The following is an 18102-nucleotide window of genomic DNA, read 5'->3' as shown; positions in this document are numbered from 1 at the left end:
TGGCCCATATATTAACAGCAAATATTTGTTTTTTTTAGTGAACTGTCCCTTTAAGAATAAGAAGGCTATTTACATAAATACAATGCTGACAGCTGAACCAGTAGGTATCTTTTCAAGTAAAGAGAGCAATCATTCAAAGAACTGTATTATGCTAATGGTAATTTAAGCTATCCACAAGCTTATTACATATACTGCTGTATTGCTTGCCCGAGGGTCTGTGCAAATAGCATTAATAGGAATCAGCGGGGCTAAATGTGATGCGTCTGGCCACGGTCGAGTGGTTTGATTCTTTGTGTGATTCCTTCATCACTTCCTCTCTTGGGGAGAGAAACCAAATTTGAAGTGAATATACAGTATAATACGTTTGAGTGCCCGTAGGTCTACGATGTTGCTGTCACACTTGAACATGCTTGAGTTAGTAGGGGAAACTGGAGAGATTGTGAAGAGAAAAAAAATACTGACCTGCTCAAATCGAGCTTCATCCTCGCAGTTTTCCAACACCCGAGAGAAGAAGGAGAGACCTGCAGGGAGAAAAAAAGGTTAGAAGGTCAATATGGTTGAGCAGAATCTCACAGCAGCAACTATCACTGGAATTACTTTCTTTCTCATCTGTATATATAGAGAGGAAAGAGACAGTTTTGGGGGTTTAATTCAATTAAATTAAATTAAATTCAATTCAATTCAATTCAAAAGTGTATATATATTTTAGTTTGGTGCACATGTACATTGATCATATCTGTTTTGACCACTACCTGACTGTGTGGAACTCCTTTAAAAACATACACATAGTAATTTAAATAAATTAATATCAATAACTTAAGTCTCAAGAGCTTTTAGTCTATGCCTTTCAAGACCTTTTAGAGTATGCTGTTTCATTTGATGCTTGAATAAAACTTCACTAGACATATAGTATAGCATACCTGCCATTAATGCTGTGCAATATGACAATATATTGTATATGCAAGTCATCTTTTCATATTATGCTCTATCATTAATATATACTGTAGTGGTGTCATAAAATTCATTGTTTATAGTAGTATATTTTCAAAACGTATATGAGTGCAATATTACATGACATTACAGGGTTACAGACAGAAACATAAGTAATAACATAATAATATGAATTGATAATAAAGGATGAATAATAATAGCATTGTAAGAAAGTTGCAATCTTGAAAGTACAACATTTTATTAAGTGATTATATTTTTATGTTGGACTGATTATCATTAGTTTTTGGAAGGTGTTTTCAATTTTTATTGTTATTTATTTAATATTTGTACATTTTAAAATGAAATTTTTGCCCTGAAGTTCTAAATGCATTAAAAAATATGATCACATACAATATGTACAAGTACATTGAACTGAGTTTACAAAAATGGTATCAGGATATGAGATGACATACTGTATTATGAAATGAGATTTTTGCCATTTCGTCCATCTAATATATGCTAGAATCTGTTTATTTAATAACAAAGTCTTAAATTACAAATAATGTGCATCTTCAGTGCATTTTCACAGGAAATTCAAAAAATAAAGGATGTTTTGTTGATCTTTATTGTGGAGGCTCAGTTCAAATGTTCATACTAGCTTTATATTACTTTTAGTATTATATAAACACACAAAGAATATCATTTTGTATCTTATGTAACTGTTATGAGACCTTCTATATATATATATATATATATATATATATATATATATATATATATATATATATATATATATATATTAGGGATGTAACGGTATCAGAATTTCACGGTACGGTAATACCTCGGTATGAATGTCACGGTACGGTATTTATTGAATCATTTACAGGAAAAAACAAAACTTATGAAAATACTCCAAAAAACTGCCAAAAGTGTCAATGACATACAAATTAGCCATCTATCTGTAAGCTTTGAAACAGGAACTTCAATTTTAATAACAAAAAAATATTAAACCATGTAAAAAAAATAAAGTTTCAATTTAGTATTGTTGAAAACTCATCACATTCAACATTTAATCACTCACTCACTTAGATAGAGATGGGTTTAAAGGAAAATTATCATATAAATATAATCTGGTAAAAGCTGGTATCTCTGGGCATTTACAATGTCCATTGCAACAGAAAAAAAACCCCTCTCATTTGGGACTGAGGTTTCTGGGACAAGAGAGATATGACTTGGCCCAGGTTGACAGCAGTGGGTAACGTTGTGCATTGTCTTTCCCCCACTTGAGAGGACAAACCATGAGTAAGATAGAGGTCTCATGTCTGCATCAATCTGAACAGTGTGCTGACAACACCGCTAGTCAGTACGCGCGCGACAACACAGCTGATAAGAACTCGCGCGACAACACAGCTGATAAGAACTCGCGCGACAACACAGCTGATAAGAACTCGCGCGACAACACCGATATTCAGTACGCGCGCGGCGACAACACCCGCTTTAGAGTTTTCCAGCTCTTTTTCATCCCCGCTTCTAGCAGCACACTCCATTTCCGCATTACTGGATCTGTAGCGACAACAGACCGCAAGGGATGATGGTCAAGCATGGGCTGATGGGAATTGTAGTTTTCGCTACCTCCCATTCGCTTCATTCGCCTGAGCAAATTTTCTCAGAAGCACTATAGTTTTACCGAGTCATGCGACTTCGGTAATATCGAAAAAAATTTATATTGCGGTATGACGGTATTTACAATACCGTTACATCCCTAATATATATATATATATATATATATATATATATATATATATATATATATATATATATATATATATATATATATATATATATATATATAAATATATATACGCTACTATTACCATAAAACTGCAATATACATTAAAAATAGGTGAAGATGTGAACTGTATATTGTAAATACTGCAGTTATTCAGAAATATCAGGGAAAACATGAAAATGCCTATTTTTTTGTCCTTTGTATCTTAAGGAAACCTGCATAATATTGAAAAGTGCAAGTTGACTTTCGTCAATGTGTGCTTGTAAACAAGCTAACAAGAGGGGTCAATATAAATATGTTTACATACCAACTCGCACACATATGCATGCAAACATAAACTCATTTCTTATGAAAAGTAAATATCTAGATGATCATTAGCTGTAGCCTTTTTGATTAAAATAAGTGCTTTTTCTTACTATATTCAGTATAAGTGCTTTCCATTTTTTATAATATATGCAAATGCATCACATACAGCTGAGAAAATACTTCTTTTTTATGTAATTTAATGGAATCCATTGTCTAGTGTTGACTTCATTCTGTGTTGAACAATTCAGCTAAATGTCATTCATTAATTCATTTATTTTCTTGTCAGCTTAGTCCCTTTATTAATCCTGGGTCGCCACAGCAGAATGAACCACCAACTTATCCAGCAAGTTTTTATGCAGCGGATGCCCTTCCAGCCGCAACCCATCTCTGGGAAACATCCACAAACACACACTCATACACTACGAACAATTTAGCCTTCCCAATTCACCTGTACCACATGTCTTTGGACTATTGGGGAAACAGGAACGCCCGGAGGAAACCCAAGCGATGGCAGGGAGAACATGCAAACTTCACACAGAAACGCCAACTGAGTCGAGGTTCGAACCAGCGAACTTCTTGCTGTGAGGCGACAGCACTACCTACTGTGCCACTGCCTGGCCCCGCTAAATGTCATGTCAAACAGTTTTAGAAGAGTAAAAATAGCCAAGTTGCATTATGCATCAAGATCGCAAAATACAGTCAGCACTGTTTTTAGCTCATTGCAAACTCATTGCTCAGTGCTGTTGCTCACAAAAGCTTCTCCCAAAGGTAACATTTACATGCAGTGTGATAGATAACAAAACAGCTGGAGAGGATTTTTTTTTTCTCACTTCAAAGTCAAAACATAAAGCCAAGTACTGATTAAACACATTTTGCAAACTATAGTTTTGGACACTTAAGAACAAACTAAGAGCAAACGCTAAGTATCACCAGGCTTACAGCATAAAACATTTTTCACTGGTAACCATAAAATGAGAGATGAAAGCTGGTTATGTAATATGCATAAACTTGGGAAGGTTTGATAAAAATTGATGAGCAACCTTTCGAGCAGCAAGAAAATCTCAAACAGCATTTTCAATAATTTGTAGCCTTTACAAGGACGTTAATTATTTGCATTATTTATTAGGCGGTATTTAAAATTTTTATTCCATAATTTTTTCTGATAAAACATTTAGTGGAAAATAACAGTGATTTTTTATTATTATTATTGTACTAAGATCTAGTTAGAGATACTCAATCTAAGTTATGCAACCCACAGAGAAACAGGACACAGCTCAGTGGAGCCCTTCCGCTCCAGACAGCCGAGATCGCCAAACACTGAGGTGCTGGAGATTAAGCCCAAAGTAGGAGGGAAGGAAAGGGTGGAAAGAGAGCTAATAGTCATTGCCCTCATAGAAAAGGAGGAAAAACATGACAAAGCAAATTACTTAAATCCCTTGAAGTGTCTCAATCAAATTACTGGACTGGGGAGTTTATGAAAGCATACACAGAATATCATGCTAAATTTGCATCTTTCAGAGTATTACATAATACCATTCTCTAAATACTGTTTGAAAAAAATGCAATACTAGAAGATATTTAGTCTTTTAACACATGCTTCATATTTTTTTATTAGAAGTAATGTTGTTTGTCCTAGAACATTTCTGCACCATTTACCTCTGTAATATTCTTTTAGAGAGAGAGCATTTTATGAGAAAGAAAATGACTGTGAGATGAACACTGCGCAACTGTCCAAGGTGCTGAAAAACAAATATAACTAAAACAAAGTAATGTAAAGCCTAACGTGCATTACATTTAGCTAACATGTTGTTCAGAAAGGTGCATAAGACAAGACTTAACAATAAGACTTCAAACAAATCTGCTTTACTCTTCAATGCTTAAAACTTAATGCATTTTATACTGCAAGGGGATCCCAGTACAGCCTATTGGGATGAATATACATAGGCCTACATGCTGTACAGCTTAAATCAACGATTAATTGAATATTAGCTACAACAGTGAACATTAAATGCACTGGAAAAGAAAATCTAATGAAACCAAACGAGAAAGCAGCTCAAGTTATGTCTGTGAATATTGTTGTCATTTATTAACATGGGTATTTTTGATCTATTTTTCATCTAAAGCGATTTTTCCTGAATAAATACGTAGCAGAATAGTTACATGAACAGATTTCTACAACTTTTCATCAGAATCTCAAGTTACCACCACCGCGTATGCGTAAAATATGCTAAAACAAAATGAAACCTATTCGTGAATATGCCGAGATGCGTACAATAGAGTCGAGCACACACCCGTTCACTGTAAATGAAAAAAAGTATCGCTCTTTACCTCTGAAAGTGACTTTAGCGATTCGGTCCCCCTTCCCACGGAGCTCCGTGACAGTCTTCAGATGCACCACTAAAGCCATCTCAACTCACAATGAAAAAGAGTCAAAACACTAAAAAAATATATGATTCATCACAAAGAGCGCAGACCTCTCATGACCACCGCTGCTTAACTTGTTATAAAATCCGAACTGCTTTTATTTGCTGCATATATAAACGGGAAGAGTCATCTTCACTGTACAAGCTGCATCCTCTGTGCGCAATATCATAAAAAGGAGTAATTAAAAATTAAAGAGCTTTCATTTTCTCCCGCACATGTAGTACAGTCGTCAGATCCGATCCGAGAGTGTTTGACACTACTGTGATGCGCCGCCGCTCCGCACGAGCGCGATGTCATGATGGAATCCGCCGGCAGGGAGCGCGCGCACACAGTTAAACTATATTACTTAGGGGCGGATACTTGCTGAAGCCCACTCTTGGCAGATTGATTATTATTCGAGCTGACAAGTGTATATAGCATACATTCTCTATCAATTATTAAAACTGTCTGTCTAGCTATTAATTAAATGTATGTCATGCTAGTATATCCTGAAAGATTTGTTGCCTGGCAACCGTTTGTTGTCGTATGTGTGGTGTTGGTCAGGTTTATTTTAGACGCAGTGCTGAAGTTCAGCAGCTCATGATCGGGATATTCGTGTATGCTTATCTATTCAGCCATGACTTTCAGGGGAAATGGGACTCTCATAACGCATAACAACGCAGCCTACATTCCAACGTCTCTGATGCCGGGGTAAAAATAGTTTATTTCTTGTTTTGTTCAGGACAATGTCTGAAATTATTTTTGTAAAATAAATGTGTGTTTGACCCTTTGAACTGATTTTCAGAGGTATGTTTTCACAATTAATGTTAGGGAACTTAGTGATGCATTTTTTAGTTTCAAACAATATAGAATAGATTGCTTTCAGCAATAAAAATAAATCATGTAGCTTAAGCCAATGTTTGTATCCTTACCATTTTGGTGTTTCTATCAAATTAAATAAAACAATATCTAATAAATTATTTATTTAAAAAATAAGTTTTATTATTTACTTTTTAAATTGAAACATTTTCTTGACCTAGTAGCAGGGGTGTCAAATTCAGTTCCTGGAGGACCGCTGCCCTGCACAGTTTAGTTCCAACCGTGCTTCAACACACTTATCTATAGATTTCAAACAAGCTCAAAGGCCTCAATTTGTTTGATCAGGTGGGTTTAATTAGGGTTGGAACTAAACTGTGCAGAGCTGTGACCCCCTGGATCTGAGTTTGACACCTGTGACAGTGTTTTGGAGGGTAGTTGCAAAGTATAAATATTTAAAATCAAAATGAATATTTAATTATTCTTGTTCTAAATATAACAGGTTTTTTTGTATATCTTGCACAACATTGCATTTTAGTTGCTGTCTTTAAATAAAAAGTAATATGACAATTTTTAAGGTCACAAAACAATAAATCAAACAAGATACATTTTGTATCCCAATAAGTCTGTATACCCTTTTATTTGCTGGATGCTTGAGAATCCATTTGCATTATAACCCATACAACACGTACATACATACATACACACACACACACACACACAAACACACACACACACACACGGTGGACCATTTATATGGATACACCTTAATAAAATGGGAACGGTTGGTAAAATTAACGTCCTGTTTGTGGCACATTAGTATATGTGAGGGGGCATCTTTTCAAGATGGGTGGTGACCACGTCGCCCACCTTGGATCTAAGTTTTGTTTTTTTCAATAGGAAGAGGGTCATGTGACACGTCAAACTCATTGGAAATTTCACAAGAAAAACAATGGTGCATTTGGTTTTAACGTAACTTTATTCTTTCATGAGTTATTTACAAGTTTCTGACCACTTATAAAATGTGTTCAATGTGCTGCGATTGTGTTGGTTTGTCAATGCAACCCTCTTCTCCCACTCTTTACACACTGATAGCAACACCGCAGGAGAAATGCCAGCAAATGCTTCCAGTATCTGTAGTTTCAGGTGCTCTGCACATCTTGTATCTTCACACCATAGACAATTGCCTTCAGATGACCCCAAAGATAAAATTCTAAGGGGCTCAGATCGGGAGACCTTGGGGGCTATTCAAGTTGCCCATGATGACCAATCCACTTTTCAGGAAACTGTACATCTATAAATGCTCAGACCTGACACTCATAATCTGGTGGTGCAACATCTTGCTGAAAAAACTCAGGGAACGTGTCAGCTTCAGTGCATAAAGAGGGAAACACATCATCATGAAGCAATTTCAAATATCCAGTGACCTTGAGGTTTTCATTGATGAAGAATGGCCCCACTAACTTTATTATCTATTTTGTCCCTCACATATACTAACGTGCCACAAACAGGACGTTAATATCACCAACCATTCCCATTTTATTAAGGTGCATTCATATAAATGGCACACCCTGTGTGTGCGTGTTATATATATATATATATATATATATATATATATATATATATATATATATATATATATATATATATATATATATATATATATATATATATATATAGTATAAGCAATTCTAAATTTCGCCAAAATATCAAAACCATTTCTGTGTTTTTTGTGTAAGAGAGTATTTTTACAGTACTTCAAAAATACTCAAAATGTCTCTGTTAATGTCTTAAAACTATTATAGTTAATTTATCAAAATCACACAAGAACCAATTTCACATCTGTCACATCCATTATGTAAAAGTGTCACATCCATAACAGAGCTTTTTCCTCATAAATGCAAAAATGTCAAATAAAATAAAATCAGTCATGTTTGTTCTATAGTGAGCCAACAATTATCGTTTTGATTAGCATTGATTCTTTTGGGTTGTGCGGTTTAATTCACAGAATTTCTACAAAGTATGTTGTATACTGTAAACTCACAGACTTTTTTCGTCACATCCATAACACATGTTTATTTCCCTCATTTTAAATGAAAAAAATGTTTACAGATGAATATTTTTTTTCTAACTATGTGGTCAGTTGTTTTGGAAAATATAAACAGATGTTTCAATATAACGTTAATATTTATGTACATCCATAACGCTGGAATTGCTTAATTAATTTGTTTGTCGTTTTAAATTTTAACTGTGGTTAATTTCCCTGCAGGCTAATCATTAAACAACATTTTCAGCTACATCAGTTGTTGATTGTGCGATTGTTGAACCATTTATAGGTACTGTGGACACATTCCTACCACAAAATTGATGTATGGGGAAACCTTTGGCAATTCAAGCCTAAAGTATTTCCAAAACACCCGCTCTGCCATGATGGCCTCAAGCAAAAGCCCTTACAACAAGGCTGGTGTGTTTCTGAGCTCCCAAACGCAAGACAGTGTCCTCATCCTACCCTACTGGGTGCGCTATAACACTGACTTCAGAAAACAGAAGGAGATCAAGGACTTCAGCATGGTAAGAATGAGATAGAAGAAGTGAGTGTAGATCATGTTCTAAACGAACATCTTTTATCACACTGATTAGTCATGGACATGTTGGATTTCTCTTTTCCCCAGCTGTCCCAGAAGCACAGGGAAAATTACAAAGATAAGACGGGCACTGTGCAGCCTGTCAATTATTTTGCAGTGACTGAGAAGAAGCCTGCAGGGACAACGTAAGAAGTGAACTTTACTGGGCCATCGCAGCTACTGTAGTTTAAGTGACATGAATCTTTAGTATGTGTGCAATTAATCATGTTGTAAAAGAGCATGCTGTGTATTTATGATGTATTTACAATAGAGACAGCTCATCTAACAAAAAAGTGGAGCAATAAATGTATAGGGAAAAATAATCAAGATGCCCATAAATGATTTTTTCTGTGTTTATGATTTATTTTTATTATAATACAATTTTAAATGTTTATTTTTTTTAATTCAGAAGAATTAAGAAATCAGTTTTGGTGAAATAACCCTGATTCGCTATTCTGAACAGCTGTCATTTTCTGTAAATAAATAAATGAATAAATAAATCGATCTATCTATTTAAAGGTTAAAACCAATATTAATATTTTACTTAAACCCATAATTATGATCATCATTACATAATTTTATTTTGTAACTTGTATTCTTGTATTCTATAGGGCTGATGAAAATGGGTTAATATTTTTTATCAGGATACTTTAGTGTCTTGTATTTTGTATTTTTAAAATGCTGTAAAATACTTTGTAAGAAGTCAACATGATGACTTCATAAAAACGTGGCCTCAGATTGATGCTTTCTCAGTCATTTGCTAAGGCTTGAAATCAGAACAGGAAATTGATTAAACAGGTGGTCAATGCTAATATGTAATGGCAGTATAGTGTACAATTCAGCATCAGCATCTTTGCTTCAGACGTGAGATGGAATAAAATATAGCAAAATGAGGAGCTTCAGAACATCCTCAATCTCAGCTTCAGGACTGCAGGTGCAAATGCAGTGGAACTTTAGAAATATAAAACATCTAAAGATGCTGTACTGGTGTTCACCAAGGGGGCAAACTGAGACTTTTCCTAGTAAAGAGGAACTGAAATCGTTTTGGCAGAATGAGTAAACTGCACAAATAATAGTAGTTTTTTATGGATTGCTGATGTAGATGCCAAGAGAAAAAAAGACAAACAACAAACAAATAAGTACTACTGTGGCAATTCCTACAATACTTCATCTGCCGTTTCAGATGCCATTAGCTAATCTGCAACTGCTCTTTAAAGAGGGAAGATGTTGAAGTGGCACAATACAGTATATGAGACACAAATATTTAGTAATACTCCAGTCTATACAGTCTGGTCAAAAACTCCAGACTCTCGTTACACGGCAGCAGCAGGATGTATATAAAGAGTTTGTTTGCAAAAACATATGACTACATTTTTTAGAGAAATCATGTTTTATGTTTTGCATTAAAGAGAACAATTGCAAAAATATATATAATTTATGGAAATAACTGAAACTGGAGTTTTCAGAAATCCTGTTTTTACATTAAGTTTGAAAGATTTAAGTTGCAAAAAATTTTGATTTATTAAAAAAAAATTATGTGATTGAAAAAATGAAATGAGTGCACTAAGGTGGCTCAATGGTTAGCACTGTCACCTCACAGCAAGATGTTCGCTGGTACAAGTCCCAGCTGAGCCAGTTGACTTTTCTGTGTGGGGTTTGCATGTTCTCACCGTGTTGGTGTGGGTTTCCTTCGGGTGCTCCGGTTTCCCCCACAGTCCAAAGACATGCACTATTAGTGAATTGACTAAACTAAATTGGCCATTGTATATGAGTCTGGGTGTTTCCCAGTACTGGGTTGCAGCTGGAAGGGCATCCGCTCTGTATGAACATATGCTGGAATAGTTTACTTGCTGTGGCGAGCTCTCATACACTCTCAGAAATAATAAGCGAGCTGTTATTGGGGTGGTACCTTTTCAAAAGGTACACATTTGAACTTTAGGGGTCCATATTGGTACCTCAAAAGTATATATTAGTTCCTATAAATTTTAAGAGGAACACTTTTGTACTTTTTAGGTACTAATATGTACCCTTCAGGTACTAATATGGACCTGTACAAATTTGTACCTTTTGAAAAGGTATCACGCCAGTGACAACTTGCATACCTTGATTTCTGAGAGTGTAGATAAGGAACTAAGCTAAAAATAAATAAATAAAAACTCTTCATAGATTGCCCTTTTAAAATATATGTGTTAAGAGATGGTGGCAATTTTACTAGCCACACAATGGATGAAAACACAATGAAGAGACATAGTGCTATGTACCAACTCGTTATCTGCATTAGATGGTTTTTACAGTGATTTTTTTTCACATTCACCCAGAGATCCTCTACAACAGTGGTTCTCAAAGTGACAAAGGGGTCGCGGGGCAATGAAGGGGGGTCGCCTGGTGATTTCCAAAAATCTATTTATTTTTATTAAACCATAAGAATTAACTTATTTTATCCATAACTATACTGAAAATAAAAATAGTAGTTTATAGTTACTATATACTATATAGTTACTATAGTAGCTTATAGTTACTAGTTCTATTGGATTGCGACCCCTGGGGTAATTACATTATATTAAAGGCAGCAATAGCGTCAGATGCATTTTGATTTTATAACATCAGGTTATACTTTTTGGCACATTTAAAGCACTGACACAAATTTAATTGGTGTGTCTGCGTCATTGCATGCAAGGTTTCTGTATTTATAACGGTGAAGGAGGTGCAGAGAAGCTAACTTAAACTTGTTCAGAGAAACACTGTTGCTGTCAATATTTGTTTACTTCACTAAGTTAGTTTAATGGCAAGAAGATTGATTAAATATGCCTGTCGATAGAAGGCTTGTGAAGAAATCTCATGCTTCCTTGCACAAGTATTTTGCAGCATTTTTAAAACACATTATTTCATTTTGATACATTTGTGGCTGCTGTATTTCGTATTTTATTTTGATACATATAAAACTGAGGTATTCGGTATTTTATTTTAAAATACATTTCAATGATTTTTTGCCCATGCCTGGTTATACATACAGATAATGTAAAATCTGTGGTACACGTTACTGTATTGATGCTTAAAAATATATGTAATCAAAATTACTTGAGCTTTATAATATAAAATATATTAATTATTTATAAGCATCATGCATTTAAGAAACAAATAGAACCACTTTGATTTTATGCTGACTTTAGGCTTATTTTTAAATGACTTAATTAGTCTTATTTCTAAAAATGGTTCTTGGGCTCCCCATTCCTTCTCTCTACATCCTAATCCCCCGTCTCACACACATCTAATTGCTTCTCTCGCAGTCCCCTGAGACAGCAGAGACAATGGCTGTCCAGTGATTATTTGTGATGGAGTCTTATTTGCTGATGCATTACTCGGGGGTTAACTGTGCTTGGAGCTCTGCTGTCTCTAGGGGCTTTATCTCCACTTATGTTCACATTCAGCCCATAGGCGCTTTCTGGAGTCATAAAATATGCATGTTCAAGTGAAGCTAGAGCTGTCAATGTATTTTGACATATATTTTCTCTTCTTTTTCACTGTGTCAAATAATAAGGGATTACTTGAGATTAACAGTAGCAGAGTAATGAAGTCACAACACAAGCACGTCCACCAATTACATGTAATTAAACAAATTATTAAAAAGAGGAAAGCTGGAATGCTCTTATTTTGCCTTTTAGATTAAATATGTTTGTTTTATTTCACCATGATTTAATGCAAGGGTAAAATGTAAAATTCACTGTTGGTATGACCTACAGTATGAATGCTGATTTAACAGGGTCATTCAGATGCAGCATTAAAGACTGTATTTAGACTCAAATGCACTTACAGCACAGTGCAAATATAGCACTATTAAAAACTTGATGACTACAGTGAATCACTGGTAGACCAATTAGAGAAGAGTTAAGTGGGGTTATAATCACTATTCTCACATAACCAAGGTCAGAGATTATCTGTGTACAAATATACAGTTTTACAGTACTGTTAAGGTAAGAATGTTCAGTGCTCAGTATAAATGAGCACTCTTATTTTAATGAATAAAACTGTTTGCAATGCACCAAAATATCTCTATGTGTGTGTGTGTGTGTGTGTGTGTGTACTCAATTCAAAAAACTGAATAAAAATATTACTTTTCAAAAGGTGTATTAATTTATGCTGTATATTTTAATGTTTAAAATCTGCTTTGCGTGTCAGTATCAAATGTTAAAGGACAGAGCAGATATAATTGTAATATTTTTCTTAGTTAAATCATATGCCTATAATGTACAACAAACGTTTTGAGTACAAGTTATAGAACATCCTGAGGATATGTTTTTTTCAATGTAAATTCATCAACTACCCCTCATTGAACATTTATTCACGATGTTGAGGTTTTCTTGGAGCAGTGTGTATAAATGTAGAATCACTTACAATTCAAAAAGACACTTTAATATATACTGTAATATATATTATGTCATATAATCGATGGTTCTATATATGAATGCATAATTTATAAATGGTTTCACATGTGAGTTATGCCGAAGCTTACAACCACACTACATCCAATGTTCATAAAGTACATTAGAGAAAAAACTTTTCGCTTCTTTATGAAGAAGTCAGTGGCAGGCAGTGTACGTTGGCATTTGGTATCTGAATTGTGCTCCCCTGAACACAAAATACAATTTTAAAAACTTTTTAAAAAGTAAGCTTTGGTGGTACAACAGCTTGTACCATAAAAAGGAAATCCTATAAGAGTGGCATTAGTATATTACCATTATTGCCAATCTGAACCTTTTGGTCGTAAATAAGGTACAAATGGGTACTGCCCAGTGAAACGCTGTTGTAAAGATAATACTGTTTTTTTCTGCGATTGTAAAGAGCTATGTGCAGTACAATAGAATGTCAATTAATTTTATCCTGTTTTCTGTTTCTAATAATGCTAATAATAAAAAAACATATTAAGTAAAAAGGTATGATAAAAAGAAATTTGGGCATAATAACTTAAAAAAATAACCAAACAAACCGGTAGAACATGTGACATCCCCCATGCCAGTCTTTTTCTCTGTGCGTGTGGGTGTGTGTGTATCTGTGTAATGAACAGTAGATTTGAATAACTTAGATTTAAATTCATAAACAAATGTTTTCTTAAAGTTTATCTTAAGCCAGAAGTAGGATAGATGGTAAAAATAACACTTTGACATTAAGTTACACAATTCAAGGACAAGTAAATATTTCTAAAAAAATTCTCTTGAGTTAAACAATTATGTATACAGGCTAATTTCTGAGACACAAAAGCCAAAATCCACTGAGTTAGATGTTGAAAAACACAATCTATGTAAACAAATATCCGGGCTCTAACATTACCTTTGATGACCAGATCACTGGAGTTTTTCTTTGTGATGGAACTATTTCCAGTACCACATCACTTATTGGTGAATGAGGAAAAAACAGCGTGACTGAAACGGTAAATAGTATTTGAGCAGCTGCGATTCAAAACACACTTGAGCCAATATGCGCGCATGCGCAAAGGTTAATGCTTCCATTGCGCACACCTATGTCAAGCATACATATTTTATAATAAACCAATAGCATATAAAATCGATAATAATTAAAGGAGCTCTAAAATGCTATATGTAGCAAAAGCAAGCTCGTTATAAGTAGGCTATCAACAAGAACATAATTAGCAGTTTTTGTAAACACGCTTTAAACAAAAAAAAAAAGAAAGAATGACGAGCAGCTACATCATGAACTCTGTATTACTAGAGAACTTCCGTCGCATTTTTCTGTAAATATATAGGTAGTTTAAAAGTCCCATTCCTCCCCGGAAGAGGGAGACATCGTCTGGGAATGAGCGCACAGGCTGACGGTGAGCGCGAGCAGCGAAGCATCCGCGCATCTCAAAGCCCAACTGCCTTCAGAGTAGCGGATCACCCTAAAACTCGAGCACTGTCTGCAATGACTCCTGCGCGGGCTCGAGCTCTTCTCGGGCTCCTGGTCACACTCTGCACCCAGAGCCCACTGCTGTCGGGTAGGTCAAACTGTTTCTGTCTATTTTTATTTAAAACATTAATCCGTTTTTTTTTTTTTTTTTTAATTTATTGGATTTACAATTTTATAAGTTAAGTGGTTGCAAAAAATTTATATGCGCGAAATTTAAACAAAAAAATAAATATGGTAATGTAACTTGATTTGCTTAAATTCAGCCCATATAAATTGTTTGAATCCACTTACCTTAAAAATCAAGTCAATCCAATGAATCATTTTTTAAGTGAAGAACAAAATAGAAATATTAAGAACTATTTATAATTCGTTAAGTATGTTTTTGTCAGGCATAATTGCCAGGGATTTGTTGTAATATTGTATATATATATATATATATATATATATATATATATATATATATATATATATATATATATATATATATATATATATATATATATATATATATAATAGGCTATAGTTCCACTTAAATAATCAGTTGCTGTTTGACTTTGGAGGTCTGAGACCTGTTTATGTCAGTGTGGATGAAAAGCATGTGCCAAACTTTTAATAAACATTTCAAGCACTAGTAGCTTAATGCATGACGCATGGGTGTTTGAACAGCTGAGCTGTGTGCAGGTGCCCAAACCTCAGAAAGTATACTTCTGTTATAGACTATATAACTATTCTTTAAATAGTTTGTAGTTATTTGACAAGGTCAAAATAAATGCAAAACATATAAATGCATAAGCAAAATTTGTATAAAATATAAATATTAACTAAATATTCTTTGTTCACATCTGAAATGGATTTTTTTTGTTTTTGTTTACATGATTGTGTTGTATGCATCCTTGTATAAAGTATGTTTCTGACTCTACAGCTTTGATGGTGATGTCACTTGTGGTTTATTTCTATTAAACTGGTGATTTTCTCACACTATTTTAAACTGCAGTGGTATTCATTTCCATAATAACATAATCAATATTGGCAAATTTAAGATTTCTTCATTTAAAAAGTAAAATACAGACAGAAAATAGACAGGTGAGTGGGCTTGACACACCAGACACACACTTTCTTCTCCATATGCACCAGACATATTCTTATAAACACTCCATGCTTCTGGGAAAACAGAAAGAAAATACTGCTAAACTAACATACACTTGTCATGGCATTTATAAATTGCTCCTCTCTGGTGATTAGAAGTGCTTCTTTTATCCTCATTTGTAAGTTGCTTTGGGTAAAAGCATCTGCTAAATTAACGAATGCAAATTTAACAGACAGACAGACAGACAGACAGACAGACAGACAGACAGACAGACAGACAGACAGACAGAAAGACAGACAGATTGACAGACAGACCGATAGATAGATAGATAGATAGATAGATAGATAGATAGATAGATAGATAGATAGATAGATAGATAGATAGATAGATAGATAGATAGATAGATAGATAGATAGATAGATAGATAGATATTGAGTGTAGAAGCGCATCTCTCAGCAAGTGTTTTATCAAATTAGCGGCAGGACAGGAAGTACAGTTAACCTCTTTGAAAGGTCATCAGGGAGCATAAAAGCACAGATGTTTTAGACATTCTTTCGCTTTCAGCTCTTCAAATCTTTTTTAGCCACGTTTTCTCTCTCCTTGACTTCCTTTTGCTCTCTCCGTCCTTCCTAATTCTGAGGAGAAAGCAGTGGAGCCGAGGAATCTTGGATGAGGGAAGTGGTAGCTAAGTCCTACTGAGCTGTGTGAGCTGCCACGTTACAACGGCCCTTTTTCTTTCTCACTCGCTCTTTCTCAGTGTTTTGGAAATGTTCTTTATATGAGGTCACTCAGTGCAGCCTGGGACTGCCATCAGCAGCTGCATATTATCCAGTCTTCCTCTCTTCTCCATCTTTACCAACGAAACTACATCCAACACAACTAAATCTAAAAGCCACCAGCTGCTTAGATATGGCACAGACAGTAAAGCGTTGCTGATTTCCAGCCAAATAATTAAAGAGAAAAAAAAGAACCCTTCTAGATCTCTTAATGGTGCTTAACTGCCCCTTCAAAACCATTCCTGACATTTGCTTGACAGATAAAAGATATATTGGAAAGAATGAGAATTCCACAAGCCTGCACTTTAACATCACGTCTGTTGTTATTCCGGTAAGAATGAGCTTATGTTGTCAGGTAAGAGAAAGAGAAAAATCATGCCCTGACCAGCTACTGGAATTTAATCGAGCTCAAAATTTCACCAAGGTATTTGTGGAAAGTCTCTGAGTGACGTGGGCAAGGCTTTAGGGTTCTGAAACTCAATCTGTCAAGAAGTAAGTCAGTGCATAGCGGTATGAAACAATCCTGTGTATAGTTGGCATGATGCCTGACCTGTCATTCATCAGGTGCCCTCTTATTGAACACCTGGGTGTTTTTTTTTTTTTTTTTTTTGTATCAGAAAAGTAAGAAAAATAAGTATATTGTAGAATGTAAAAGTTTCTTGCATTTGTTTGATTGTAATCCAGGCACCTGAATGAAAATTATAAGCGGAGTGCATGTTAGTGAGTTTTCATTGAGAGAATGACGCCATAACAGCAGGTGCTTGCCCTACAGGCCTTTCCATGAGTGATTATGAAAACAATCCAACAGAACTGACAATCAACCACAGGGCATTCATAAAGGGATGAACAATAGAAATGGCCTGGAGCAAGTGAGAACAAAGTTTCAGGACAGCAGTTCAATCGTTCCGAAACATCTTACATTTGTTGACCATGTACGTGTAATTTCAAGCCATGTTGATCTAAATATTTGGTTTTCTGGTTTTCGTTGAGCAATGTTTTGAGAATTTTGCTGATGGAAAAATGTCATCAAACTCTCACAGCCTATTCGGTTTTGGAAATGAAAAGGCAGAATTGCTTTGGAGAGGTCTGGGAAGCTTCAGATATACTGGATTAAAAATCACAAACAGTTTAGTTTAATGCTGTCATGAAGTTTTATTTAATGATTAGTATTAAACTTTTGCCTCACAGCAAGAAGTTGCTGCTTCGAGCCTTGGCTGGATCAGTTGGCATTTCTGTGTGGAGTTTGTATGTTCTCCCTGTGTTTGCGTGAGTTTTCTCTGGGTGCTCTGATTTCCCGCACAGTCCATGCTGTACAGGTGAATTCAGTAAGCTAAATACTCTGTAGTGTAATTATGTGAGTGGAAGTGTATGGGTGTTTCCCAGTGATGGGTTACAGCTTGAAGGGCATCTGTTTTGTAAAAACATATGCTGGATAAGTTGGTGGTTCATTCCGCTGTGGTGACCCCAGAT

The 18102-nt window shown here is 34.9% G+C and overlaps 3 protein-coding genes across 54 annotated transcripts in view; 2 read left to right on the top strand and 1 right to left on the bottom strand.

Moving 5' to 3' along the window:
• otofa (otoferlin a) overlaps positions 1-14346 on the bottom strand; it is a 147143-nt gene extending 132797 nt beyond the window's left edge. For 47 of the 51 annotated variants that reach the window (XM_087297085.1, XM_087297086.1, XM_087297091.1 and 44 more), the window contains exons 1-2: positions 5354-5711; positions 463-521 (exon numbers count right to left, since the gene is read on the bottom strand). In XM_087297085.1, coding sequence (XP_087153211.1) covers positions 463-521; positions 5354-5432 — 138 coding nt within the window. In that variant the 5' untranslated portion in view covers positions 5433-5711. Of the gene's footprint in view, positions 1-462; positions 522-5353; positions 5712-14193 lie in introns of those variants that run through there. The other 4 variants (XM_087297137.1, XM_087297134.1, XM_087297138.1 and 1 more) reach the window with 2 other exon arrangements.
• On the top strand, positions 5731-9191 carry cimip2c (ciliary microtubule inner protein 2C). Its single transcript, XM_087298343.1, has 3 exons — positions 5731-6139; positions 8581-8815; positions 8917-9191. The coding sequence occupies exons 1-3, from the start codon at positions 6048-6050 to the stop codon at positions 9016-9018; spliced, it is 429 nt and encodes a 142-aa protein (XP_087154469.1). The 5' UTR covers positions 5731-6047; the 3' UTR covers positions 9019-9191.
• Positions 14347-14745: 399 nt separating the features above from the next.
• fndc1 (fibronectin type III domain containing 1) overlaps positions 14746-18102 on the top strand; it is a 64801-nt gene continuing 61444 nt past the window's right edge. For both annotated transcript variants that reach the window (XM_087298342.1, XM_087298341.1), the window contains exon 1: positions 14746-14857. In XM_087298342.1, the coding sequence (XP_087154468.1) occupies positions 14785-14857 (73 nt within the window). In that variant the 5' untranslated portion in view covers positions 14746-14784. The remainder of the gene's footprint in view (positions 14858-18102) is intronic.

This window comes from Danio rerio, chromosome 20 (genome assembly GCF_052040795.2).
Source record: "Danio rerio strain M-AB ecotype USA chromosome 20, GRCz13ab, whole genome shotgun sequence".
Lineage (NCBI taxonomy): Eukaryota > Metazoa > Chordata > Actinopteri > Cypriniformes > Danionidae > Danio > Danio rerio.
This window is presented reverse-complemented; position numbering and strand designations above follow the sequence as displayed.